The sequence below is a fragment of the Canis aureus genome, chromosome 32 (genome assembly GCF_053574225.1).
Source record: "Canis aureus isolate CA01 chromosome 32, VMU_Caureus_v.1.0, whole genome shotgun sequence".
In the NCBI taxonomy this organism is placed as follows: Eukaryota; Metazoa; Chordata; class Mammalia; order Carnivora; family Canidae; genus Canis; species Canis aureus.
In genome coordinates, this window is record NC_135642.1 from 6,060,683 (window position 1) to 6,088,510 (window position 27,828).

Consider the following 27,828-nt stretch of genomic DNA (forward strand, 5'->3'; position numbering starts at 1 on the left):
CTCTCCATCTTTCTTTCTTTTTCTTTGTTGGCACTTTCTGTCATTCGTTCTTTTAGACTATCTACTATTACTAATCTTAACACTATTCGAACTTCTACTGATAAGGAAAGACAACAGCCATAACTTAGTGTGGACTATTTGCCAGACTCTGTACCAGGCACTTGCCATACTTTCTTCTTTAATCCTCTGTGTTCCTGATATTTTTATTAAAGCAGAAGTTCTATTAACCCATCTCCACTCTGCCAGGTGAACCAGGACCCAGAGCATATGCCCATCATGCTTGTGATTCTAGTTATAACATTTAATTACAAGTAACGTGTGCCATGAAATAGGAAAACCAAGCTGAATGACTAGGAAACATCTGTAAAAGGCAAATTTTTAAAAAAATATTTATTTATTTATTTTAGATAAAGAGACAGAGAGTGTATGGGGGGAGGAGCAGAGGCAGAGGGAGAGAGAATCTCAAGCAGACTCCATGCTGAATATGGTACCCAATGTGGGGCTCAATCTCACGACCCTGAGGTCATGACCTGAGCTGAAACCAAAAGTGTGATGCTTAACTGATTACCTAGTGTCACCCAGGCACCCCAAGGCATCATTTTTACAAAAAATACTAAAAGTTGGGTGTAAGACAACTACAAAATTTTGGGAGGAAATCATTAAAATATAGAAGTATTCTATGCTCAGGTTGCTTTCCAATAACCTCTAAATCCACAGTCCAAACTTGGGTCCCCAAACTGGCCATCATGCACATCAAACTGTGCATGACAAGTATCATTTACACAAAAGAGAGGCATCTACATGCTGGTCAGGGACTCACATTAAACAAGAGGTCTTGGGTCCACATCAGAAGAGCACATGTTAATAAAACTGTTGAAGGTATATATGTAAAATGTGTTGTTTCTCCTCTACATGCAACATTTTGATTAACTGGCTGCCTACCAATCCCATCACATTGGCTAGGAGAGCTTCATTTGAAGATTATTTTATTATAATACATTTTATTTTATGATAAAATACATTTCATATTCCATTTTGTGATGATAAATTTGAGTACTATGTTGTATTATACTATCATCCAGATTTTATAAACTGTAAAGCTAAGGCCTTGGTAAGTTATTGACTTGGCAAGCTTATACAGCTAGTAAGTGGCTGAGGGATGCCTGAGCCAGGCTGACTCTGTGGAACAGACAGTTCTGCTCTGTTCACTTTCATTTCTCTTTTCTCAGTGCCCAGAAGACAAAAGTTATCATCTTCTATGCATCACTGATGCTAGCTTACATCTGATAAGACCACGCTTAGGAAATGCTGAGGTCTCCTGGGTGATGGCAAGGGGGCAGCTCTAAGTTAGCATGAGTCTTCTCCTCAGCTCAGAGGGCCATTGATTTGAATGCCAGTGCAACAGGTCTACAAAGGCTTGGTAATCAGAACCTGGCAACGAATGAGAGCAGGTGAGGAGTGTGGCCACCCTATGAGCCAGTTCCTCTGGTCTGTTCCAGAGCCAACGGCTCCTCCCTCCTCTCCAGATGGAGTCTCACAAAGGAGCCATTCAGTCCCAAAGGGAAAGACATAAGATCAGGGCCAATCCATCACTAGTTCCATACAAACATTTCTAAAGTACATGCCTTGGGACACCTGGGTGGCACAGTCAGTTGAGCGTCTGACTCTTGGTTTTGGTTCAGGTTGTGATCTCAGAGTCCTGGGACTGACCCTGAGTCAGGCTCCACACTCAACATGGAGTCTACTTGGGTTTCTTACTCCCTTTCCCTTTACCCTTCCCCCCCAATGCTAGCTTACTCTCTCTCAAATACATAAATCTTAAAAAAAAATAAAATAAAGCACATGCCTTATTAGTAAGGGTATTTTTTGTTTGATCTGGGGAGTACAACGCATGTCAGAAATTCGCACGACCAGCAAACACTGTCTCTCCGAATCTCTGCTCTAGTCCAGATTTAGATTGTGCGCTGAATCCTAGTCTTACCTGCAGGCTGCACTGTAACCCTCCCCAAGTCTTCTCAAGGGCAGGAACTTTGCTGCCCTGAGTTACCTGAAGCTTGACGGACTCTGGCAGTCGGGTCTGCAACAAGCCCTTGACCGGAGCCTCCTTGCTGGCCTTTTCCCCAGCCTCCACTGCCTTCTCCTCCACCTGGGTCACCTCTTCCTTCTCTGTGCCATCCTCTGTCTCTGCACCATGCTCCCCAAACACAGAGGAATCAATCAGGAGGAGGATCTGCCGGACGTCATCATCATCAAACACCCCCATGACCAGCAGGGTCCCGATGAGTTTCAGCACAGGCACAAATTGGAACTCTACAGACCCGCCGACGGGGTCCCGGATATGAGCCCCGCTGTGCTGCACTGCCTCCGTCAGCATGCTCAGTGCCTTTGTCTTGAGAATCTCCAAGGGGATCTCAGGGCTCTGCTTCTGGTGCTCCTCGCCAGTCACAACAAAGCAAGGGGTGGAGAACCTGAATCCTGGCCTGAGGCATGTTCTGAGGCCCACTCCGGGTAGCCCGTGCCTCTTGGACTCATCTGGGTACAGGCGGATTTTCCTGGTGGTGCTGGTGATGGGAATGATGTACTCATTCTTCATCATTAGCTTCCTCTCCTTAGCATGGGCCAGGTGGATGCTGATGAGCAGGTCATAGAAACCGGAGCGGAGGAGGCCAGGGAGGTACTTGTTGTCTATGGCATAGAAGAGCTGGGACAGGTCCACGTGGCCACACAGGGCGTAGGCCACTCGGCTGTTTCCCAGGGCGCACACGGCACTGTAGAGGCGCAGCGTGTGGTAATGGAAGTGCATCAGGTCCTCCTGCTCGCAGAGCTCTAGGACATCCACACACCTGTGGGCACACAAGCAGTCAACCACTGCACGGGAAGGGGAGCACGGCAGGGTTCGGCGCAGTGCTTTTCCCTGAATCTCCTGGGATGGTACCCGTCTCTGTGAGGGCACATGGGATAGAGAGATGGAAGGGTCTCTATCCCAGCTTGCCCTCACAGGTGATTCCTCTCTCATTCCTGGTCCATATCGCAGTTCCTGATAATCTTCCTGCTCTACCTGCTAGAATCTCAAAAGTGTCAAAGACTTGAAGACATGGTTTCCCAAATATGAAAGTCCTCCCTATTAAGGAAAACCTCCCAACTGGAAGGGGACTGGAAAACACTGAGGTATGTCAGAGAAGTGACTTGGTCCTCTCATCTGTCAGTGTTAGGAGGTCTCCTGCTTTCTGAGGTAAGAGATGTAGGTCAGAAGAGGAAGCCAAAGCCCCTTGTCAATCTGCATCATTTCCAATCTACCTTCATCCAGGCTTTCCCTCCCCTGAAAACAAACACGCCTGCACTCTTGCCCAGAGCAAACAACACTTTCCACCCTGAATTCAGGTAGCATAATCAATTCACTTGCTCCTTCCTCACTTCACTAGCCTATGAGAAGTCTGCGTGTTCCTCCCTCATCTGTGGGGGCCCAGGGCACACTCTGCTTCCTGCTTAGGTTTTCTGTTTTGCCTTGCTCTTCATCATGGATCTGAGGATCCTCTGCAATTGGCTTACTTGGCTGGACTCCTATTTTTTCTGGCTCCTGCCCCGCTCCCCACCCCCCCACTACTTTGTCCCACCACTGTCCATGACCCAGTTGAATACCTAAAGGGGAGCTGGAGAGGTGTCATAGCCCATTACTTTGTTTTTATTCCAACAGATCGAGGGGTGATAATATGTTAACAATAAAATTATTTAATTCTTACTACATACGGAAACTCTACTAGATTCTACCAACACAATGTCATTTGTTTCTCCATGCAATCCTTTGGGTGGTTATTTTATTTATATCAGAAGGAAGTCGAAGTAAGTTACATGAGCAATTTACCCAAGACCACAAGGTCAGAAAGAGAGTGCTGAGATCGAACCTAGGCTACAATCCAAGAGTACCTCTTAACAGGAGCTGCTCAGGAGCCCATTCTTGTCCTCTAAGCAAGCTAGGCCTGTTTCATTTTCCCCATTCTTGTCAATAAGAACATATGTTTCAGGATCACACTGGAGTTTTTAATTAAAGGGATGGAAATGATCTTGACTGCAGGCACTTGGAGCTACAGGGAAGGCCCTGGGGCAGGCATATTGGGGAGAATATCCTGCGATTTCTTTCTTTTTTAAGATTTTATTTATTTATTCATGAGAGACACACACAGAGGGGCAGAGATACAGGCAGAGGGAGAAGCAGACTCCCCTTGAGGACCTGCCAGGACCCTGGGATCACGACCTGAGCCGAAGGCAGACCCTCAACCACTGAGCCATCAGGCGTCCCTATCCTGTGATTTCTCAGTGAATAATGGAAGTTGAAGAAAAGAAAGAGACACTGAGGTTTTGAAAAGTCAGTGGACTGAGCAGGGCCTTCGGCCAATGAGGATGCTGCTCTTTCCCTTTCCTTGCTCCTGCCAGGCCTGCCCCCTCCACTGTGGGCCCCCCTCCACTACCTGTTCTCCTCTGGGATGTGGAGCGCCATCATCTGCAGGGGCTCCAGGCACTGCACCACCCAGCCATGGCGCTCGCTCACCCGCTCTGTCTCCACCTTCAGGAAGCTGCTGGGCATGCGGCTCCAGAGCACGGGCTGGATGGTTTGGACGTCCAGCCGAGGGGGACACTGTGGAACTGGGTTCTTCTCTTCACTCTTAAATATGGCCGCCGACAGGGGCATCGCGTTCTGGAGCAGGTGGAAAGGCATCGAGAAGGAAACACATGTGCTCTCAGGAGGTGCTCGGTTGCTAGGTAATGCAACTTGGCCCATGATGACCAGTAAGGTTAGTATAAACTAAGGAGACAAATGAATCCTGAGCCTTTGAAGCTTTACTGGCCTAAGACCTTGCATAGTGGGTTCTATTAGCAGTGATTACTTCCTTCAGCACCCAGTAGAAGTGGGAGAAAGGAAAATGAGAACCTACCTTCTGTCATATGAATTTCATAGGTAAGTTTGGGAGCTGGGGTGGTGGTGGTGGGGAGATCAGTGGGCAGTGTATGGGGAGGGTGTCCCTTGTTTTCTGAGGCCTCGTGTTTTTCCCCTAGTGGTCAATGTTGCCTTCTTTTATCATAGCCATTGGACAAGGGGGCAGATCAATACCTTCAGCTTCCCAAGTTCAAACTGAAACAAGGAGGTGCTCGTGGGCTGCAGGAAGACTGCTGGAAACACTTTGGTATTGGGCTCCACCTGGAAACCAAGACAAATGGAGAGGTTTGCTCAGAATTATAAAACCACAGATGGCTAAGTCGTTGGTTGTTTGAATCAACACCCTCATTCTAACCTTAGCTGAGAGAGAACACCTAGCTGGCGCATCCTTTCCACTGCTCAGAAATTCTGAGATTTGGTGCCTCTTGGTAGTGACTGTCACTGCCCTCTGCCTCATTCACTCTCTCTCTCTCCTCCTACTTGGGCTTGAATAATCTCATGTTCTTTCATTTTCTCTGTTAACTGCAGCTAACAATTTCCTCCAGCACTCAGGGTGTTTGTCACACACGGGGACCTACTAATGTGCCACCAAAGGTGGTGGCCGCTATTGGTCAGGGAACAACGTGATGGCCTGGCTCTTCATAGAGTGTGGAGACACCTGGTTCAGAGGGAACGCCATCATTCATCACTCCTGCCCACAGAAGGTGATCACTGAGGGTGGTGCAAGGGCTTCAATATTATTTCTGAAGGCACAGGGATGTTGACCAGGCAAGCCCAATGGGCATATTACAGCAGGCCTTCTCAACCTTACCATTACTGACATTTATGGTTGTGTAACTCTTTTTTTGTAGGGGCTGTCCTGTGTATTGTAGGATATCTAGCAGCATCCCTGGCCTCTCCCCAGAAGATGTCAGTAGTACTCTCTACCCCCACCATAGTCATGACAACTAGAAAAGTCTCTGAAGATTGCCAAATGCCCATAGAAAAACACCCCCAGTTGAGAACTGATCAGCAGGTGCTTCTCTGGAATAACATAAAGAGGCTACTTCCAGTGTCTGTCTCCTTTTCTTAAAACCTCTTTTCACTTGGTTCCTCTGGACTTCTCACCACCCCCTTCTCACTCTTTCTGATTCCAGTTCTTACATTAAACAGTGTGGGATTCACTGTCTGTCTTCTAGCTGCCACTTAGATGAAGTGTGGATTTATTAATGACAGCAGGGACTCCACTTACCACTTGCCCACTTTGATACAGGGTTTTTAATCAGATTAGAAAGACCGTGTAAGAAGAAAAGGGATTTTAATTTTACCAAAGTCCTTTGCCTTTAAGTAAATTTGGACATTAGGAAGTTCTTGCAATTCTCTTGGAGTTGGGGGATGGTGAGCATCATGGATATACCCTAAGTCGGCTCTCAGTGAATCATTCTATTGTACAGTTCCCTCCCCTAGAGCCTGTGTCTTGTTTCTAGCAAATAGAATATGGCAAAGGGGTAGGATTGTTACTCCCTTGGTTTGGCTACATTACTTAAGATTGCATCTCAGTCGAGATGCAACAGAGGAAGTTCTCTGCTTTGCTTTGGAGAAGGAAGTGACCTGTTGTAACAGCCTGTGAAAGGCCATGAGAGGGAAATTTCAGGGGATCTCATGGGACTAAGAATGCCCCTGGTTGCAGCCATCAAGAAATGGAGCCTCCAACCTACAAATGTAAGCAACTGAATTCTGCCAGTGACGACATGAGCTCAGAAAAAGGACCTTGAGCTCTGGAAAAGAATGCAGCCTTGAGCTCTAGAAAAGAATGTATGCTGTTTTGAGTCACTACATCCATAGCAATTCATTATACAGTAATAGAAAATGAATACAGAGGTTTTCTTTTTGTCATAACATTTGGTTACAGGCTTCCTTTTAATAATGAATTTCTTCAATGTATTTAGACATAAGATTTATAAAAACACCCATCTTTATGGCTGTAAGTGACTTACAAGACTACATGGTCTGTACTATCACTTGCCCATGATGAAACAGGTCAGACTGGTTAGACTGGACTTGCACCCAGTACCCAGGGATCCGTCCTGGTACACTGCAGGGGCTCACAAACTAAGTGTAAACATGTGGTTTATGCCTAATGCTTCAGGTATCCATGGACCATGTGAAGGGATAAATGCCCGTAAAGCCAAAATGTGGGGATGGAACTGCTAGAACTACCTGGCGATGTCTGAAATAAGCTTTGTAAAGGACATTTAACAAATATTTACTACCTATTATATATCTGCTTTGTGCCAGGTCCTGAGTTTGCAGCACAGAAAGACACAAATGGGAAATTTTGATCAGATACATCCCTGGGCTGGCCCTCAGATTTCTCAGATATCTGACGTGTGACATCTAGAACAATCTAGAACAACTTGCCACACTCAAATCACTTTGACCTTCAGTGAAGAGAGGTCTGGTGGCTGAGAGACTTCATGTGGACCAGCAAGAAGCCCATGAATCTGAGCCCGCAGGGACAGATAAATGCATGAGGCCCAAAGGTTTTCTATGCTGAACGGAGTCACACTAGTACTGGGACCTATAGGCTGAAGAACGTGGTTATGTTTTCAGATCTTTCGGGAATGGTCCCTGCAAACTTCATAAACCACTCAGCCAAATGCCAGGGCCTTCCTCAAACTCCACTTCAAAGAGGAGGAGCTTTCAAAGCATTCCGGATGCCTGGGATAGGTTCATGTCTACCGTGGAGAGTATGCTCCCATCATGATGAATAATGGAGATTTATCTTCAACCACTCAAGAAAGAAGAAAACACAAGTTTTCTTCTTGTGAAGAAGATGGGTGTATATGGGGATAAAAATGGCAACTGGGAGAGCAGAATCCTAGGTGGCCTTCCTCACCCATGGGGTTACTCTTGTGACTGTGTACATTACATGGCAAAGGGATTCTGCAGATGTAAGTAAGGTGACCTCAAAACAGAGACAGGACCTCTCTGATCTTAAAACAGAGAGATTATCCTTGAGGCCCTAATCTAATCACATGAACCCTTAAAAAGCAAGGTTTTCTCTTCTTAGGGCCAGAAGGCAAAGTGGGAGAGACTGAAGCATGAGAAGAATAGGACATGCTCTTGTTGGCTTTGAAGATGGAAGGGGCCCTGAGAAGGAATGTGGGCACCTTGGGGAGCAGAGAGGTAAGGAAAGGAAAGGAAAAAGACTGGCAAGGAAGAACAGACCTCAAACCTCAGCCTACCACCACACTGGGTCCTGACAGCAACCTGAAGGAGCCTGGAGCACATTCCCCCCAGAGCCTCCAGAGACAGGCGACTGGGCCCAGCTGACGCCTTGATTCTGGTTTTGTGAGCACGTGAGCAGAGAACCCAAACCTACAGGACTGGGAAATAATGTTTTGGGTTTTATGTTTTCGTTTTTTTAAAAAAGATTTTATGTATTTATTCATGAGAGACACAGGCAGAGTGTGCCTGAGTCCCTAAGGGGAGCCTGATGCAGGACTTGATCCCAGGACCTGGGGATCACACCCTGAGCCACAGGCAGACAGTCAACCACTGAGCCACTCAGGTGCCCCAAATGTCTTGGTTTTTAGCTGCTAATTTTATGGGCACCATGTTAAGAAGCAAAAAACTAAAAGAGCAGGTTCCCAGCCATGTTGGTCAGTTGGACAACAAAAAGGTAGTGAGCACCTCCTGGGTGCCGGGTCCCGGTCCAGGACCAGCAATAGCGACAGACAAGAGACCCAGCCTCCTCTGCGCTCAAGGAGCAGCCGTTCAGAGTACGGAGCCCCAGTCTGCTGTGAGCAGCAAGCCTGGGTCTGAGGCGCCAGGCAGCACCTGGGCTCTTTTCCTTTCCTATGTGACATACCTCTTCTCACTGGCTGAGCTCTTTGGTTCCTGCAACAATGGACGTTCTATTTCTGGTCATGTGTGAAGGTCAGGGCATTGGGACTGGCCTGAATCGCAGGCTCAACCCCTGGGAAATCTGAGTATTGTAGCTGGCTCTGTTCTCGGAGCAGTGTGGTTGGGGTGGCAGTTACCGAGGAGCGGCTCTTGAACACACATTTTCTTTCTCATTTCTCCCATGATGACATTGCGACAGGAAAAGGCTTTCCAATTGCAGGGTGGCCTTTCACAGTGGGGGCGGGTGGGGGGGAATGTTGTCTAGGAACGCTGTCTGAGCCAGTCCTCCTCTCATTATTTTGGTTCCTGGTCCTTCCTGAGCAGCAAGCCAGTGTGGAAGTATTGCTGCCCTGACTCCTCTGGAGATAATTAAAAAATGAAAATGGCCACAGCTGCAGAATGACAATCATCCTGCTGCCAGGGCACTGGAAGCGCTGCCGGCTGTGGGGACGGAGTGGGCCTCCCAAGGATCCCTGTAGGGACCTGGCACCATCCCATTCTCCACCAGGCATCCCGGTTGGGGGGTGCAGGGCCTGGGGCCACCGACAGAGATGGCAGGACATGCAGGCCAGAGGAGGGAGGTCTCTCAGAGCGCAGAGGCCGGAGCACGGGGGGCCTCTCAGGAGGCACAGGCCAGAGCAGGGGGGCCTCTGGAAGTACAGGCTAGAGCGGGGCGGGGGGATGTCTCTCAGGAGGCACAGGCTGGAGCAGGGGGCCTGTCTCCTCAATGGCACAAGCTCTTCCCTGGTGCAGGCAAGTCTCTGCAGCTGCCAAGGCCAAGCCTGGCTTATTTATTTGTTTTCATGGGGACCTCCGACGCCAGCCAGCCTTCAGAGTTATTAGGTGCTTTGTAGCTCTGTGCAGCTCTGGGAGAGCCCTCCAGTCAAACTCATTCCAGGAGTTAATGGGAAAAAGCTAATGGATTCTGAAGGATGGCAGGAATATATATATATATATATATATATATATATATATATATATATATATATATATATATATTTTTTTTTTTTTTTTTTTTTTTCCCCCTCAGGGGCTTGGGGTGCAGGGGGTGGTGGTGGAATCATGAGAAAGCACCAGAAGAATAATACTTGACTTTCTGCCCCAAAGCCTGGTTTTGCAAAGGCCTCTTCCTGAGAACAGCCAGCAGTTGGGCCCTAGCTGCTGGGCCAGTCTGCTGGGGGGTGTCAGCGATGCTCCCACTGTCCCCTTGAGACAATGGGGAGGCACACAGACTGGTATGTGCTATGGGAGGTGCTGGAGAGGTGGCGGCTGCCTGCATGCCACCACAATGACCCCGGGCCCCAGGAGGGGTCTGCTCCGTCTGTTCTCAGGCACTGAACAATTCAGATTTGGAGCGGCTGCTTTACCTCCCCCTTCTAGATGCCACCTCTCCAACCACAGGCCAAACAGCTACCAAGAGGCTGCAACGGGGGGCTGAGTGTAGGATCTTTTTTTTTTTTTTTTTTTTAATCCATTTCCACAGTAGTGGGATGTTTCTTTATCTGCTGTAGTTAGCTGGGCTTCCTTAAACGCTGCATGTCACTGTCCTGGTCAGAAACCTTCAAGAGCTCTTCAATTCCCATCACTATCTCCTTATCTTTCCGCATGAATTTCTCACCACTAACTGAAGAGGCCCCTATTAGGCTGCCCACCATGGGCAAATATACCCGATGCTTCCCTGTCGCCATGAGGATGTCTCCCATACCACCCCTTCAACTTTAGTATACTCCCTTCCTTGCTCAGATGGAGGAATTCCTGTTTTGCTTCTAAATCAAGGTCTCTCTGTAAGGACCATTTCCCTGACTGAGCTTGATGGAGGTAAGCTCCTTCTCTGAACCCAGATGACACTCTCCATACCCTCTATTCTACCCATGGAGTATCAAGAAAGTTTAATCTACAAATTTAATTCCTGGGACACCTGGGTGGCTCAGTGATTGAGTGATGCCTTTGGCTCAGGGCATGACCTCAGGGTTCTGGGATCAAGTCCTACATCAGGCTCCCTCGCAGGGAGCCTGCTTCTCCCTCCACCTGCGTCTCTGCCTCTCTCTGTATCTCTCATGAATAATACATACAATTTTTAAAAAAGAAATTCAATTCCTTATTTCAGCCTTTTCCAGATATGCTTTGTCCAACTCCAGACTTACTGAAAACTACTATTGTTAAAAACAAAAAACAAACGAACAAAAAAACTTACCTTGGCTAAGCAATATGAGAAATGCTTGGTTAGAAATGTTTGGGTTTCTTTCTAAAGTATTTTTTAAAGTTGCCCTGTACTAATGTTTATTGCCAATGTGAAAGAGGATATAATAAATAACATTTCCCAAGTTTACCTAGCCATCAAGGATGAAAATCCTACTTAAAAGAGATAAAGCTGCTTGTGGTTAATGATGGGTAAACATACAGGTGTGCAGTTGATAGATTTCCTGAGTAGTTTTATCAGAGTTCATAGTCAATAAAATAGAGAAACACATCATTTATATGAATGTGTTTTTAAAGGATCCTGCAAGGAATGCATAAGAGAATCACCTTTTTGCAAAAGGAATACAGCCTGGTAAATTAGTCATTTTTTACGAGTCTATGCTTTGAGCTTCTAAGTTTCTTAAAGCAAGGAGTATCTCTGCTTACGTTTTAGACTTTGCATCTTGTATAGCGCAGGTAACATAAAAGACACATGAGAAATGTTCATTGAATAAATGGAGAACCTTTCAGAGACCATCACCAAAGAAAAGCCTTCTTATCTTCTGGAAAGATGACCAGGGTATCTAGTCAACCAATAAATAATGATAGTTTCTCCTATTTTTCCCTCTGTAAAAAATGAAGTCATTTTGTTCTTATTTCTCTTCCCGGATTGCTTGCAAACGCTGTGGCTCATCAACCCCACACGCTATGGTAAGGATGCTGAATGCAGAGGAGGAGGAGCAGAGCCATAGACACGCAAGCTGGGGATGTTGCTGTCTGAGACCCAGAGCCCCCCCTTACCTGGTAGCAGGTGCCAAGTTCTCTCCCATTGGCGGAGAAAGACAACATGCCCATCGCCAGATCCACAAGGCAGCCGATCTCCAGGTCCACGTTGCTCCGACTTGATCTTTGGGAAGTGGCCACAATATCCCCACACCAGACCATGTAGCAGTTGCTGCGCTTTACACTAGAAGCCAAAGAGAGGAAGAGGCACAAAATCTGGACTGGGACAGTGTGCCATGAAGGGCCAGGAATGAAATGCCCCAGAAATCTTCCAAGGAAGCCTTCCAGTCGGCCCCCAATAACTTTTTTCCTTAAATAAATTCATTCAGCTTCAACCCAATTTTCTCAGGCATGATCACTCAATTCAGAGATGTGGCAATCTATCAGGATACTTTGGTCCAAAGAACATACTGTTTTGGTAATGGTTTCCTGGATCAATGTCAATGCACCTTTTTGAAAGAGATCATGGGGATGGTGGGACTCCCATCTCAGAGACGGGAATAGAGAGGGTGGCCACCAGAGGCAGATTTATATAGGGATTTGGTGTAGACGGCAGAAACAAAAATCTGCGGTGTGAAGGAAGAAGGTGTAACATACTTGAAAACCCAGGCCCACATTCCTTGGGATGGCACATTCACAGGCATCTATATTTGAAAGCCAAGACTAATAGCCAAAAAGCCATGAAGAAGGCTTGAAAGCCTGTCTCCTCAAATGAAAGATTTAAAATCCTGGGTGGGCTTTGGAGAGGTGGTACAGTGGCAGACGTGATTCTCAGAGCCCGTCACCATGACTGTGGGCGAGAGACGGACAATCTGGTCTCCTCTTAAGCTCAGTCCTGGTGCACACTGCTTGAGGAACCAGTTTTCTGGAGTACCATCAATGTGCTTTTTCTCAGGCTACACAAGACAGTGACTCTATAGCTGATGCTTTAATGCAGCTCCTTTCAACATCCTGAGGTCAGGATGACCTTGGAAAGTTAAAGGTTTGATTAGAATTCTCCAAGGTTCTTTCAAGCTCTAGAAGTATATAATTTCCCCCTTGAGACCAAAAATTTCCTTTATAAGCATTTGTTCCCTTCCTCTCCTACCTTCCCCTTTGGGGCACCAGTTGGCTGGTTTCTCAGTGTGAATGCCCCTTGGGCCAGGCCCGTGCCAACTGGCCCCCAAAGAGTGATAGCCAGGGCAGGATTTCCATAAAGGCTCAACAGTAGCCATGCTATTACTGCCTTTCAGTGATGAGACTGCTAAGTACATTGATGCCTACTGTAGGATTCAACTACTAATGTATTGAAGCTGTGGGAATGTGACATGTCACACTTTGGTCATATTTTAAAGGGCCCAAATTTGAAATGCCTCAAAACATCTGAAAATTGATTCCATACTTATTCCTTATTATGCAAGATAGGAACTAAGAATTACTGAGTGCCTACTGTCTACTGGGTCTTGTTCTAGTGCTAACATGTCAGCTTTCAAAATAAATGTGGTCACTGAGGCGCAGGTAAATCAAGTAATCTGTCTGGCGTGGCACAGCCAGCAAACTCGAGCAATAAACCAAGCTGGGATGGACATGTCTGCCTTCTGTTCTTCTGGCTGAAGAGCAGTCTTTTGACCACTTTCACATGCTTTCCTTCCCAAGCCAAAAAGACACTGGATATTGTTTGCAGCATATCTTCTGGGTTCTGTAACATGATCCACATCCAGTAGTGGTAATAAGAGTAAGGGGTCAAGGCATTGTTGTAGGCATTTTTCTAGGTATTATCTCATTTAATCTTAATATCATTCTATGAGCATGGAACTATCATCCTCATTTTATAGATGAGTAAACTGAAGCCCAGGAAGGCTAAGTGGTCCAAAGTCAAGACACCTCTGTTAAGTTCTGGAACCCAGTCTAAAACCCAGGCAGTTTGCTTCCAGAGTTGGCTGTTAATCACCTACCCCACAGTGGTCCTGCAAGACATGGCGATTATATGTGACCTCTCTGGCCACCAGTCTCTGGTGAGCTAGTAGCACCTAAAGAACACTGGCTACAAAACATTCCTGGCTTTGTAGGGCTAAAGGTCGGCTAGAGAAACAATTTACTACACCTCCAGACATGTCCATTTGAGGAAAGACTCTATTAATAAAATCCCACTTGGGTGGACTCAAGGCATGGTGTCCCTGGTCACCTCTGGGGCACTGCTGGCCAGAGACTCTTTGTCTGGTGGCAATCCCCAACCCCGATACTCCCAGACTCAGTGGACAGTGGGAAGGCATGCGTGTACCTAAAACGTGCTTTCTCAAAGATCCCTAATCTCTATCTGTGGTCTTTATTCAGGCATTTGCTGTATCTTATGTTCCTTAATGCTTTCAGACACTTCACATCCTTAGCATGAGGAGCTCTGAGTTGATCGGTTACTACACGATGTGGCGCATCTTTTTATGTCTTCTGAATTGGCTTCTTTCAAGCACCTAGGGGTTTTTCTCTGTCTTGTTTAGACGTTGTGGAGATTGGGGCTTACACAGCACTCACAGAGAGGAGTCTGCGAGGGAGCACACACTCCTAAGTGTCCATCTGTGGCTCCCATTCCCACGTCATACGTGTGGTATACTTGGGATGAAACTGCCCTCTATCCTCACTAATCCCACATCTGCCACAGTACTCCCTGTTTGGCAGAGGATTTGAGGCCTGTGCTTCCCATCTCCTTCCTCATAGACATTGAGGTGTTTCCTTCTTTCAGGGTGTTGGGCAGAAGGGGAAAGATGACAGCTGGGTGGTGGGAGAGAGGAGTCTGATGGCCAGCCCCATCCCTCGGGAGCCCCCTTACCTTTCATGGACTCGGCCTCGCTCATCCCCTAGAGTCACAGTCACTGTACAGTTCTTATTCAGGTCAAACTTCTCACTGTGTAAGTGATAGTCTGGAGTGACCCAACCGACCCAGACGCAGGAGGGGTCCTGTCCAGCAAAGATGCGGATTGCATAGTAGCACTGCTGGGGAGAGAGCATGGGGTGGGGTGAGTGGCCCCCAGTTGGGGGGCAGGTCTGACAGACCCCAATGCAAGGCCCACAGGGCCCTCTTTTCTTAAAAAGCACATGTTGCTCTAGAGCTGAACTGCACTGCACTCCAGACTTAGGATGGGGCTGACCAGAGCATCAGGCTTCCCTGTGTTTCCCTTTTCTTGGTGTTTTGGAACTGAGACAATTGAGCACTTTATCTACCACCCTTGGCCCAGAGGTGCTGCCCATGAAATCAGGGGGCTGCCGTCCAGAACGGCTGGCACAGAGCCCGAGCCCAAGCCCTGGGAGACAGAATAGCTGATGACCCTGCGACACCTCCCACTTCTATAGGGCGGTGCAAAGTACTTGTCACTGCTGTTCTGAAAGTCTTGAAAAAGATGCTGAGAAAGAAAAAGCCCCCATGGCGGCCAGAGGTGCTTCGTGTGGTCATCAGGCTGGAGGCCAGACACTGCTAAGAACCGTGGTGGTTGTGCCACCACTACCTGTGCCAAGAGCTGAGACACTGGGCTAAGGGGCAGCTTCCTCATCCTCCTTATGAAACTGAGCACATCTATTCGTAACGAAGTCCCTTACTGCTAGCCTGTTGTATCTTGTTGATGAGCAGATAAAAGGGTCAGCTGGCCAGACTGGGGCTGGAATCTTGCCACCGGCATCTATTAATTGTGCGTCCTGGGGCACCTCACTTGTCCTGTGCTTCACAGTGCATGGTATTGTCTGCCTCATGGGGTGGCCGTGGGGATGGTGTGGGCGAGGGGACACCAGGCTCCTAGCGCCATGCCCTGCACGTAGTACACGCATGACGTGCTGCAGCCACAGTCTCATCCCTGATGATGGATAATCTGTCATGGCAGGATAACTTTACAGAAGGGGTGACATGCATTTCTTCCAAAGAAAAATTTTTTTTGGGGGGGGGGTCAGGACGCGCAAAGACAGACATTAGTGAGTGTTGCTTTCTGACTATTGTATCACTTTAGAAAGGGGACCAAAATCAGCTTCCATCATCTGGACTGTTCTCTGCTCCTGCTTTTCACTTGATTGCTTTCGACATTATTCCTAGCGCAGCTTGGAGAGATGGGAGAGTTGATTCAGAAGTTTATATAAAAGAACAAACAAAAGGATGAAATGAAAGAGCCCCCTGCCCCCCAACATGCTCATTTCAATCAGAAAGGCAGTGCTGGTCCCTGGGGCCAAGGGGCACAAGTGCACAGTGATGCCCAATCGGGAGCTTCAAGTGGAGCCTCTGCTGTGTACGAAGTAACTGTCTTTCTTCTCCCATTTGAGAAATGTCAGAGAAGCATTCTGGAAGCATCAAGGTGGATATTAAGGGATAGGGTAATTGGCAATTACACGGGATCTCTAGACAGATCTCTGCTGTAAGGGGCGTATTATCAGGCACAACAAAGAATCAAATAATTAAAACAGTAATTGAACACATTTACTTACCGTTGTTGTAGGAGAGAGTATTTCTTGCATCTGTTTCCTGGAGTGGGGGCGGGGTGGGAGGAAGAGAATCCACCTTTTAGTTACTCAACTGTATAGAGAATTTCACAACTCTGACAGGCAATTGCTCTCCCTTTAATAATGAAAGCAAGCTTGCAAAACTATTTCCCGTACATGAGTGATCCCAGCTGGTCCTGGGGCCTGGGCATCTGTAACCTGCTACCACAAGCCAAGGCTGTGACTTCCAACTCTGTCAGCCCAGACACTGGGTCAGAGCTTGGGGTGGGGGTGGTAGGGAAGGCTGAGCTACATGGCTCTAAGTGCACCATCCTTTCCTGGGGGAAGGGGAGGTGGGTGGTGGGGGGACGGGCACTGAGGGGGGCGCTGGACGGGCTGAGCACTGAGTGTCATACTGTATGTTGGCAAATCCAACATACAAAAAGGAAACCAAAGCACCGTCCTATTCTTTCCTGCAGCCGTGCCTGTTTAACACTGCCCAGAGTGCGAGGGTCAGGGGGAGGCCCAGCCGACACAGCTCCAGTGGGCAGACACACGCCGGCAATCAGAAGGAGACGTTAAAGGAAAGACGACCACAAAGAACACGTTCCGTGTCAGGAAGAGGTCACAGCAGTCATCAGTTGCGCAGCTGCCGACCTGGACCGTGGCCACAGTCGCACAGGGAGGCAGCGTGTCCCCTGGAGGCTTTTAGTTTCCCACAAAGGCAACGACGGTTGTGCCCTCTCAGGCACTTGTCTTCCTTGGGCTCCAGAACAGACGCCCTGGAGACTGCAAGGAGGTGGAGGACCCAGTGGGCTCGAGAAGAGCAGAAACATTCCCACTAGACGTGACCCCCTGTGGGGTGACGGGCCCCCGGGTACACACTGCACGAGCACTCACGAGCGTGCGCGGGCACGCGTGTAGACACGCACGTTCTCCCCGTGAGCTCGGGCTGTGGTCTGGGGGAGCCAGACATGGAGGCGGACGGGCGGGGGGCAGTCGTCACACGTGCCACGAGCCGCTGGGGGCGCGGGAGGCCCGGCGCTCACCTCTTGTGGACCGCGTCGCCGTCCGGACAGGGGCCGTGGCTGAACGAGGAGTGGCACTCGACGGGCATGCTCAGGCGGCAGTAGATCATGCTGGCGCCGCCGCTCTGCGCGCCGAACGTCCTGTGGGTCACCTTGAGGCAGGGGGGGCTGTCCACGGTGCCGTCCACCCTCACCACCTGGAACAGCACATGTCCTCACCGACTCGCCTGCGGGCCGACCCGGCCCACCTGCCCTCAGTGACGTCCTTCTGTCAGCGCTTCTGTGACCCCAACCTTGTCACCTGCGCTCACCAAACCATTACTCTCACCATTACAATAGCACAGTCGCCTCTGGCTATGGAAACTACAGATTTAAGAACGTGCCCGGTGGCTCTTCTGTCAGATCAAGTGTGAGAACCGCAGTAACGGGTGGGGAGTGGGGGGTTAGGGTGCCATCTGCCGAGGGGGACTTTCAGGTCAAGGGGCTAAAGAAGAAAACGTTTCCAGAGATTTCCCTTGTCGGTGGGCCAGAGACTACGTAAGGAGAAAGACAGTAGAAAGGCCAAAGCTGCAGGAGAAACATCGCAGTTCCCTGGGAGGGGTCACCTCCCACCTGGTGCATCTCCCAGCCGCACCCCAAGCGCAGCCTAGGTGCCGAGGCACCTGGAGACAGTGGGAAGTTCCCAGGGCCAGGGCACAGCGCTGCAAGGGACGGGCTTGGGGGAGGAGAGAGCAAAACTGGGTCTTCAAAATGTGTGTGTACGTTGGGGGGGGGGCGGGGAGAGGGTGCAGAGGGAGTAAACTAAGACTCAAAACAATAACAGCTTTCTTGGGGTCTAAGCGCCGCCCCGCAACTAGAGAGCAGCTCCTGTCGCGGCATGTCTAAGCATGCTTGCGTATTTTTGTGTGGTTTGTGTATCTTTCCAACAGGGTCTCCAGATTCCACTGGTTTGTCAGAGGGGTTTATTACCTCTAAAAGTTTATGAGCCAGCTTTCCAAAGTGCCGATCAGGTAAGAGTCACAGAAATAAAAGTCTCTAGTACTTAAGATTGTAGGGAAAAGGGGAGGATTAGGAGGTGATGCTTGCTGGATCTGCAGTGGATGGGGAGTGAAGGGAAGTTATAGTCAGGTGGGAGCAACCACGGCATCTCATGCCTCAGTGGAGCTGGTTTGACTTCCCATTATCCCCTCACCCCCCGTACCCCACATGATAAAGCCATGGTGGGTTTCCATGGGGGCCAGGAGACATGGAGCCAGCACCCACATCAGGCTCCTGTTATCTCTGGCCCCTCCTGGCCCCTTCCTACAGGGTGAGGGTACCATAACTACTACATGTCACCTTAAAATGCTGGAAGTAACTCAGCACAAATAAATAGGACCTAAAAGACTTCATGTTAGGAGCATGGAACTACATCTGGGGCATATCATCTGGACTATAGGTACTGAACTTTCTCAGAAAAATGCTTAAGGCCTTTGGATACTGTACTCATATGGCCACAGCAATACAGGGACAGCTGGATGAAAGAGTGGCTCAAAGGCTTGGGGACCCAACTGCAAGGATGTGTCTGCAAAGTGAGTGCTATCTGCAAGGTGCCACTGAGCTGCCCCAGGATTACAGCCCTGAGGGCCAGCGAAGAGGCAGCGGGGAGGCAGCCAGGGCCTGGCTAGGTAAGCAGCTGCCTGTTGACAGGAGCATTAGCAGGAGCTTAATGGCTTGGTCACCTGCTCTGCCAGGGCCACTCATGACGTGTAATGTTACCTCTATATGTGGATGATCCTTTGGCACGTTGACAAACGTCGGGAGGCGCTTGCTGAACCACATTGCAACATCGCGGTTCATGTTGACAGCAAAAGGCTCAAAGCCCTCTTGAAGGCCACACATGGTATAAAACTTGAAGGTGCTGGCATCCATCCCGAGATTCATGCGGCCGATCTGAGACAGTCCCAGGGAGCAGATGGGCACAAAGCCTGAGGAGTGTGCAAAAGAGCCTGCCTCAGCCCACAGGACCATCCCTGGGAGCTGTGAGGAAGTCAGGCCTTTGCTTCCCAACGGCTCTGAGTCTAGGAGGAAAGGCAGGACACCAGCCCTTATCTTTCCTCCTGGTGCACAGACCCAACAGGAGGTCAAAGGGACTCTGGCTGCCATGGTGCACAGGGAGCATAACTGAATTTGGTTGGAGATGATTTGGGAGAGAAACGATCATCCAACCAAGATTATTCATAAGAGGTGTAAAGAAATGTCAGCTGGAAAAGACCAGTAAGTGGATAAATAAAAGTCCTTGTCTACGCTTTTGTGAAAATTGACATTTGGCCCTGGGAAATTTTAAACACTGCCAAGAACAAAACAACCCAAGAAGCCTAAAGAAGGACTTGGCACAAACAAAATAGCCTCATGTCTCAGCATCTGCCCCAGTGAAATGAGTGGTTCTCTCCCTTTTGAGTGGGATTCTGGGAGGGTTTAGAGGCTAACACTGATGCTGCTGGTTTACAAAATACTGTTTACAAGTGGCTGTGCCCTGAGCCTGCTGTTTGCTCCCCATCCAAGCAGGAGGCTAGGTCTCCCTGTAGGAGCTTCAGGGATGTTTCTAACCTCCCCTCCTACCATTACAATCTCTTTCCAAGCTTCTGCCTGCATCTTATCATATTAGAAAACTGCCACGCAGAATATTCCAGAGCCAAGGTTCCAATTGTTTGCTGTTCTTGTTTGTGGGATATTTGTAAATCATAATCATAGACCCACAAATCCGCAGGGCTAGGAGAGCACTAATTATCACAGGAGGGTGCAGGAGCACTGAGGCCAGGGGCTGAGGAGCCCCCACAAAGAAAACTGGTGTTGGGGCAGCCCCGGTGGCTCTGTGGTTTAGTGCCACCTTCAGCCCAGAGTATGATCCTGGAGTCCTGGGATCGAGTCCCACTCACTCAGGACACTACTTGATGCCATCTGTGATCATTTCAAATGCAAGAGCTTTAATGCAATGTTAGCAGAATGAGGGTGATGTTTATACAGAGTCTGCGCCCAGGGATGCAGAGGACGGGTTGCACACTGGTAGTCTGGCCGTCAGGAAGGCAGGTGGGACAGGTTAGATCCCTAAGGGACCCCTGGAAGTCTGGTTGTGTGTGGAATGAGCATTGCTTCTTAGCGACATTTCTTGGGTCCCCCTTGGGACAAAGGGCTCCATCCTGCACTGGGGAAGATGTGAAGGAAGAAAAGCATCCTGATCCTGAGGAGCTTCTACAAACAGGGAGTTGGTGAGGTGTGAAAGCCCTGCTGTGAAATACCACCGCTCCCGAGGCCACGTTTGGTCTCTGCTAACGGGGCTAACACAGCCCAGAGAACTGCCACCATCTAGTCTTACCTTGAGGCCATGATCACAAAGCAGCCTCACCCTGATGTGAGCAGAGAAAGGCCGTCTTAGGAAAGCTGGTGCCCCCTCTCTTCTTCTCTATCGGCTGGGGAGGTGGGGTGCACACACACTAGGGAAGCCCGGGAGGGAAGAGACTGAGGGGAGGACCTCTGAATGACTTGAGTCACATGAGTGACTTCCTGGTCACAGACCCAGCAGTGCTCTGAGGCACACGCAGAGGAAGGCAGGTCATGTTGGCGGGAAGCCTTTCTTCTGAGGGACCTCAGATCCTCCTCATTCCTAAGCTACCAGCAAAGGAGACGGCACTTTACTGAGGACAGAACTAAAGACCTGAGGAGCTAATGGACCTGACCAAAGTCATGAGAAGGGCACGTAACAAGAGGGGACAAGACCCTACACACTGTGACTCGTAGACCAGCTGCCAGTCATTGTGCAAGAGAAGGGCTGAATGTTCCAGCGGATAATTTAAACAGCAGTCATGTCCCAGGGCAGGGGACTGGATGTGTTACCGGGTCCTGTGCCATCCCTGCACGACAGTGGCTGTCTCTACTGGGGCAGCCGAACAGAGTCTGAGAGAAGGCGTGGCCACAGTCATCGTGGACGTGACAGCAGCAGGGGAGAGACTTGGGACATCTCCTGGGACCGAGTGGGCACATCTGGGACAGCCTCTGTAAAGGCCTGGATCAGAAAAGAGAGAACCAGGAGAGCACCAGGAGCAAAGATAAATCCTCATGAGGTGCCAGTGCTTTCCCCCAGGGAAGAACACTTGGTACCTGGGTACACCGAATCAGCTCCCATCACCTGGCTGAGAGGCTCTCGTGATGATCTTTCTTTCTTGCAGCATTAACATCTCATGTAATGTTCTGACTCTGCCTGATGGGGAAAGGGGGACACCGATGATGAAACCACAACAGCTAATAGGTATTGGGTACTTTCTAGGTGTTGGGCACTGGGCTTCATACTGTGCAGAGTTACCCACTAGGCCCATTTTACAGTACAGGAAATGGAGCCTTAGCAGCCTGGAGAGCTGGCTCCAGGCCTGTCACCTGGTAAGCATGCAGAGCCAGTGCATGCAGAACACTGCCAGGGAGGTGGTCCAGAGCAAGCAATGGGAACTAAGCCTTATCTACAATGACTTGCTTTGTGACTTTTTCTTCACTTTTCCTAAGTGTTATGTCATTGACCAGTTGCCTCCAGATAAAGCAGCTGGAGACCCACAACCTTGAAGTGCTGAAGGCCCCTCAGATGAAAAGGGCTACCTCTTAAGTGGCCACATGCCCTCCTGAAGTAAATCTGGATAAGAAGACCCATTTGGTAAGGCCATGTGGTATTAGCATGAGCAGTGGCTCTCATAACACAACTTAGCCCCTAGCTTCAAAGGACACTGGAGAAGAGGCCAAAAAATAAAGGGGAAAGAAATGCCCCTCCCTCTATGCAGCCTAATAGATGCAATGTGCTTTTTTTTTTTTTTTTTTAAAAAAAAAATCCATTTATTGATTTGAAAGAGAGAGAGAGAGAGCGCACGCACACAAGTAGGAGGGGCAGAGGAAGAATGAGAGAGAATCCCCAGTGGACTCCGTGCTGAGCATGGAGCTTGACATGGGGCTCAACCCCACAACCCTGAGATCACAACCTGAGCTAAAACCAAGAGTTGGATTCTCAACTGACAGCGCCACCCAGGAGCCTCAATATGCTGACATTTTCAAAGAGGTGTGAAAAGAAAATTTACAGATGACATTATCTTGAACCAAGATGTGCACAGAGTTCTTGTTCCAGGAGAGCACTGACAAGAACACAGGCATTTAAATCCTACAGAAGACTCCAGGTTCTGTTAACTTTTCTATCACAAGGCCCCCTTACTAGTTCTGTGGTTAGGAAGAGGGATAGTCCGGGGGCCATCTTTAATAATTTGGGAGCTTGGGGGAAAAAAAAACAACTTGGTTCCCAAGAAAATCTAAACCATGGACCTTTTGTTAATCCCTTTCAAGCTGCGGAAAGACACGAGAGCAACTCACTACCAGTAAAGGAAAAACTGAGGTCTTGGAGAGCAGTGTTTAGATGAGCAGCCAGGACATTTCCCAGGCATTTCTGAGAGTCTCATCCCAGTAGCACGTGTGTTCCCCATTTGCTCTCCTTTCTCGCTAAGCCTCAGGGAGATAGAATTTAGGGACAGCATGGAGGTTGTCCCAAGCCTTACAGCAAACATGGGAAATGAGGGACTACGTTCCCCTGCTCTAGCCACTTTCTGAACCATCACACTCACCTGGAGGGAGAGCCAGGGGACCCCGGGGCGGCTGCAGTGTGGTTTGCACGCAGATGGCAGTGACACCTCCCCCAGGTACGATCTCCTGCCACCTACAGAAGAGCTGCCAGCAGAGCTGGGGATCTGTTCAATCCTGACAAGCCACTGAGGGGACAAGCTGCGAGGTCGTCCCTGCAGACCCCAAAGCTGCAGTGGAGCAGTGTGTGTCTCAGAGGAGTGCCTGGCAGAGACCTGGCACGGGACACAGGCAGGAAAGCCTTGCTCAGACATCACGTAGGAAGTCTAACAGGATGTTCAGAATTTTATCTTCTGATAAAGTAGAAGGAAAGGGAAGAATAGTAGCAAACGTTTCACCAGGGAAGCCTCTGAGCTTCCAGATGCTATTAGGTGACAACATCGAGAGCTGTAATGGTCCCAGCCAGGGATCAGAGGAAGGAACAAGGATTAGAACACTACTGATGAGGCAGGTAAGAGTCTATCAACTACGATGCAGAAGAGGATAGAGATGGGATCCCTGGGTGGCTCAGCGGTTTTAACGCCTGCCTTCGGCCCAGGGCGTGATCCTGGAATCCCGGGAACAAGTCCCACATCGGACTCCCTGCATGGAGCCTGCTTCTCCCTCTGCCTCTCTCTCTCTCTGTGTCTCTCATGCATAAATAAATAAAATCTTTAAAAAAAAAAAAAGAGGATAGAGATAACAATTTATAAATAACTCAGAAGAAAACAGCCATGAGTTGGAATGCCTGTCCCCACTCCTTCCCTCAAAGGACTAGAAACTTCCCATCAGCACAACTCCTACTAGGGCAATGGTCCAAATCAAGGCATGCTGGCAACCAGAAGAAATGCACATAGGAGATTCTGTTTTCTGGGGGGCTACCACATATAAAATGCTCTATTTTCAACAGATGCTTTCTCATAACAGCTCAAGGCAAGGACTGCTTCCTCTTTCTACCAGAGAGACACTATGAGAGAGCAGAGAGCAGAGAGATGCTACAGGACTGTTGTCATCAAAGAGTGGCATGCCTACTTCCTCTCAAGTGTCCTTCTACAGACTCCTGATCCACCAGAGAACGGAAAGGGACTTCCAACTATCTCACTATCTCGTCTCTGTATTATTAAAGTGCAACACAATATTACAGCATAATATTTAATGAAATATGGCACAATTCTATTATAAAACAGCTCACTAATAATACACTTTGTTATTCTGAAGGTCAGACAGCATCCCTGTACACAAAAGGTCTAGGAGGCATTTCTTTCATTACAACACAGATGATCCTCAAAAAGCAGGGTTATTGTAAAACATCCCTCTTCTTGATAGTGTTCCTCTGCTCAAACCCATGCCTTGGGGAGTGAAGTCCAAGGGTGCTTGGCCCAAGTTAGACAACACAAATTTCTTGAATGAAAAGACTGAGTCCTGGTATTCGAGGCTGTCACCTGCACCTTCTCTAATCTTAACAGCTTTGTCTTCCATAAATTCCATACAAAAGTCTTCCAAACTCTTCTGCCCTTTCCTGAATTTCCCCAATTCCACACTATTACTCATACTACTCATATACTATAATTATTACTGTAGTTAGATCTCTAGAGGGGAATACCTTGCTCCTTAGAGGTGGACCTCTCAGATTCTCTCTTTCACATTCAGTTCCAAGCCTATATTCATAGAATTTCCATTCTGTATTCGTCATTTGTCACTTCTAACCTGCTCCTTTGTGTTAGGAGTTATCTTTGCATATTTATGGGTTATGTATTTTAAAAGAAGAAAATGTATTTCTTGTATTTTAAATGTATTTCTTGTATTTTAAAACAAGAAAATGACCCCCTGACCACTGCTGTTGTTTGCATTAATATATACTTCGAACCACTGCTTCTCATGCTTTAATGTGCATGCAGACCACTGGAGTGGTGTCAGCAGTTTGGGGCTCACTAGGTCTAGCATGGGGGCCTGAGATCCTGCATTTCTCACAAGTGGACCACACTTTGAGCAGCAAGGCTTTGGACTTTACCAAGTTCTCATAATTCTGCACAACAGACAAGATTCTTATCTCTTCCTTACCTCAGAGATAAGTAACCTCCTGTAACCCCCCCTGGTTCATAGACGGTAGAGCCAGGAGAAGGTCCCCGATCTTTGGACTCTTTTTACCTTACTCTTGAGGCCAGAAGGAAAAGGAAGAACTAGAAGATTCTTTCCTTGGGGATGAGCCTAAATCTTCCTACTTTCCTTGGGAGCTACTTTCCTTGGGGATGAGCCTAAATCTTCTAGTTCTTCCTTTTCCTCCTGGCCTCAAGAGAGGAACAATGCATGTGGTGGGTACTCAGCAGATGACAGTTTCCTAAGAGCAGTGTTAGGTGGCTTTGCTACACTATCCTCCTACCTACATACACATTTCCTCTGCTTTGCCTCTGGACAGCATAGAAGTCATTCTGCTGGCAACATGTTTCCCACAGGTGTCTGCAACAAGGATTAATTCTTTAAATCCTTGATTTTAAACCTTTACAGAAGGCATTCAAATATTACCCCATCTGGCTTTAGTCATCTTGTCTTTCTAGGAAAAGATGGTGACTTGCAACCTTTCTATTTCCCCATATGTGTGGGTCTTCGAAAAACCTTTAAAGTTCTCTTCAAGTATGTTCAGGTACAGATAATAGGTGTCCATAAAAAGCATGAAAGTCATTATTATAAAGTAACAAACTCTCTAAATAAAGAATATTCATGTTATTATACACACAGTTACACATATTTCTGCTGCTCTTGCTATGTAGTTTTATCTTTATAGGTGAAAGTAGTTTCATCTTATAGGGTTTCAGAAATCTAGAGCTAACAGGAGCCCTCCTCATTTACAGAGGGGGAGAAGATGTTAAATAAAGTCAACCCAAGATGTCACAGATGGAGAGGGCAGTAGCTAGGGGAAAGCCCAGGTCACCTGACCCAGAGCAGCCTCTTGCCTTCTTAACTACTTCACCTCATCATCATCTATAATTAAAAAGAGAATGGCACAGCATCAAAATAGGGGTGTGCATACAGTGGGTATTAAGTCATTGCCATTGAACTTATATGGTCTGTCTTCCAATTTTCTGGTATAGATGAAGAAAGTGAAGCCCAGAGAGGTCAAGCCAAGGCTGTCTAGGAGCCACAAAGCTTATCAGGAGCGAGTCAGCTGACTCACAGGCCAGTGCTCCTTCTCCTATATGCGGCCAACCCCGTTTGGACATAACGTAGTTACGCATACAGGAAATGAGAAGCGCTGACTGCTCCTTTGTGTAGCTGAAGGCACTGCCTTGACTGCCGTCTGTCTATTCAGGACCTTTAATGAGTACAACTGTACTTGGGTTTCATAGCATGTTTGAATTTCAAAATAAATTATATTTCATTCAAGGAACAGCTAAGTCGAACTTTTGTTTCAATGGTTTTCATCAAAGCATCAAGTTCAATTACACAAACATGCAAACTGACATTTCAAATGAGAATAAAAGGATAATTCTTTAATTCACTGACTTTTCTATTCTCCCAGAGGTGTAAGTCCAGATACAATTAGCATTTCTTCTGTAATACTGGGAAACTGTAATACACCAAGGCACAGTGTAAGGGAATCAGAGGAGAGCTTCTTAATCTATCTGGAAGTTCAGAACTTATATTTATGCTGCACGTACCAACCATCACCATTATTTGTCTTGACTTTTCAAAAATGATAGTACATGGGCTAGTCTTCACCATCAGGGCTTCAAATATGCAAAAGATGGTTCATCCTAAATAAGGAGGTAGATGAATTCACCCAGCTCTCCTTGGGTTTTCCCTCAACTCATAGAGCTGGAATGAGGGTGGGGAAGGTGGCAGATTTACCATTCTCAATCTCATAATCAGCGAAGGCAAGTTCAGAGCCTTTGTTGGTGATCAGCAGCTCCCCATTCAGTGTGAAGATCATTGAAGCATCATCCAGGTTAATCATACATCCAACCACATCTCCTGGCTGCCATGTACGTCCAAAATACCCACTGCCTTGATGCCAACGCTGGCCCTAGGAAACAAGGCCCCAAGAGCTTAGATAACTAGAGGTCCTAAAAGCCCCATGCAGTTGAATAAATGACTGCATGAGGAATTTCTCCTAACTGGTACTGGTACCTGATTTCTACAAGGTACTCATCTCTCTAGCAGGGACAATTCACAGGAAGGAATGAACTATCTTACAAATAAATGAAACCAACTTACAGAGGCTCATCAGAAAAAGTAGCCAGAGTCTCCTAACACCTAGTCAGCTATAACAGCAAGCAAACTCCCTCCGGAACAAAGTGGTAAGATTTCCTTACAAACTGGCTACAGTCTGTTCTGTGAACCTCCTCTGGAATGGAGGCAATGGGCTCAAGTACAGGGTAGATATGGAGCTTATATAAAGGATGGGGACACATAGCCCTCCCTTTATCAGAGCAAAGAACAAAGCAATAATCACTAGCAATAACCATTCAATGATCTAAATTAGCAATGGTGGTGGCAACTCACTTTGAAGCTAGCGATCCAGACATTTAGTACTTCCAATTTCAGGGAAATGTCTGGAGAAGGGAAACATGGACTGAGGACTGAGGACATGTGGACACTATCCAGACTTACCCTGCTGCCTTCAAACACAAAGGCTTGGTCATCGGCCCCCAGCTCAATGTCAGGCCGACAGCCTGGCCTGGCCCAGCCGACGCGCATGTCTCCTCCTGTCACCACCTCAAACTCAAAATACCACTTTCCAGATCTTACTGCATAAGACCGCTCTACCCGGAAAAATCGAATCTTGTCTATGCTGACTTTCTCCACAGCTGGGTCAGCTGTTGTGAAAAGGAAAAGAGCAGAGGGTGCAGGAGGTAAATAGAGAACACAGGCCTTTAATAATTAGGTAGCATTCCTCAAAAGAATTTCACAACAAAGACTGACAAAGTCCTCCCACTACCCAACATGGTATTTTGTTCATAATATAAG

At 47.9% G+C, this 27,828-nt stretch overlaps 1 protein-coding gene across 1 annotated transcript in view; it reads right to left on the reverse strand.

Moving 5' to 3' along the window:
* The window catches only part of RYR3 (ryanodine receptor 3), a 513,451-nt gene that overhangs the window by 169,642 nt on the left and 315,981 nt on the right, over positions 1–27,828 (reverse strand). The window contains exons 26-35 of the mRNA XM_077880434.1: positions 27,472–27,677; positions 26,710–26,884; positions 19,000–19,208; positions 17,263–17,438; positions 16,220–16,256; positions 14,586–14,749; positions 11,801–11,966; positions 5,108–5,194; positions 4,467–4,693; positions 2,048–2,843 (exon numbers count right to left, since the gene is read on the reverse strand). Of these exons, the coding sequence (XP_077736560.1) occupies positions 2,048–2,843; positions 4,467–4,693; positions 5,108–5,194; positions 11,801–11,966; positions 14,586–14,749; positions 16,220–16,256; positions 17,263–17,438; positions 19,000–19,208; positions 26,710–26,884; positions 27,472–27,677 (2,243 nt within the window). The remainder of the gene's footprint in view (positions 1–2,047; positions 2,844–4,466; positions 4,694–5,107; positions 5,195–11,800; positions 11,967–14,585; positions 14,750–16,219; positions 16,257–17,262; positions 17,439–18,999; positions 19,209–26,709; positions 26,885–27,471; positions 27,678–27,828) is intronic.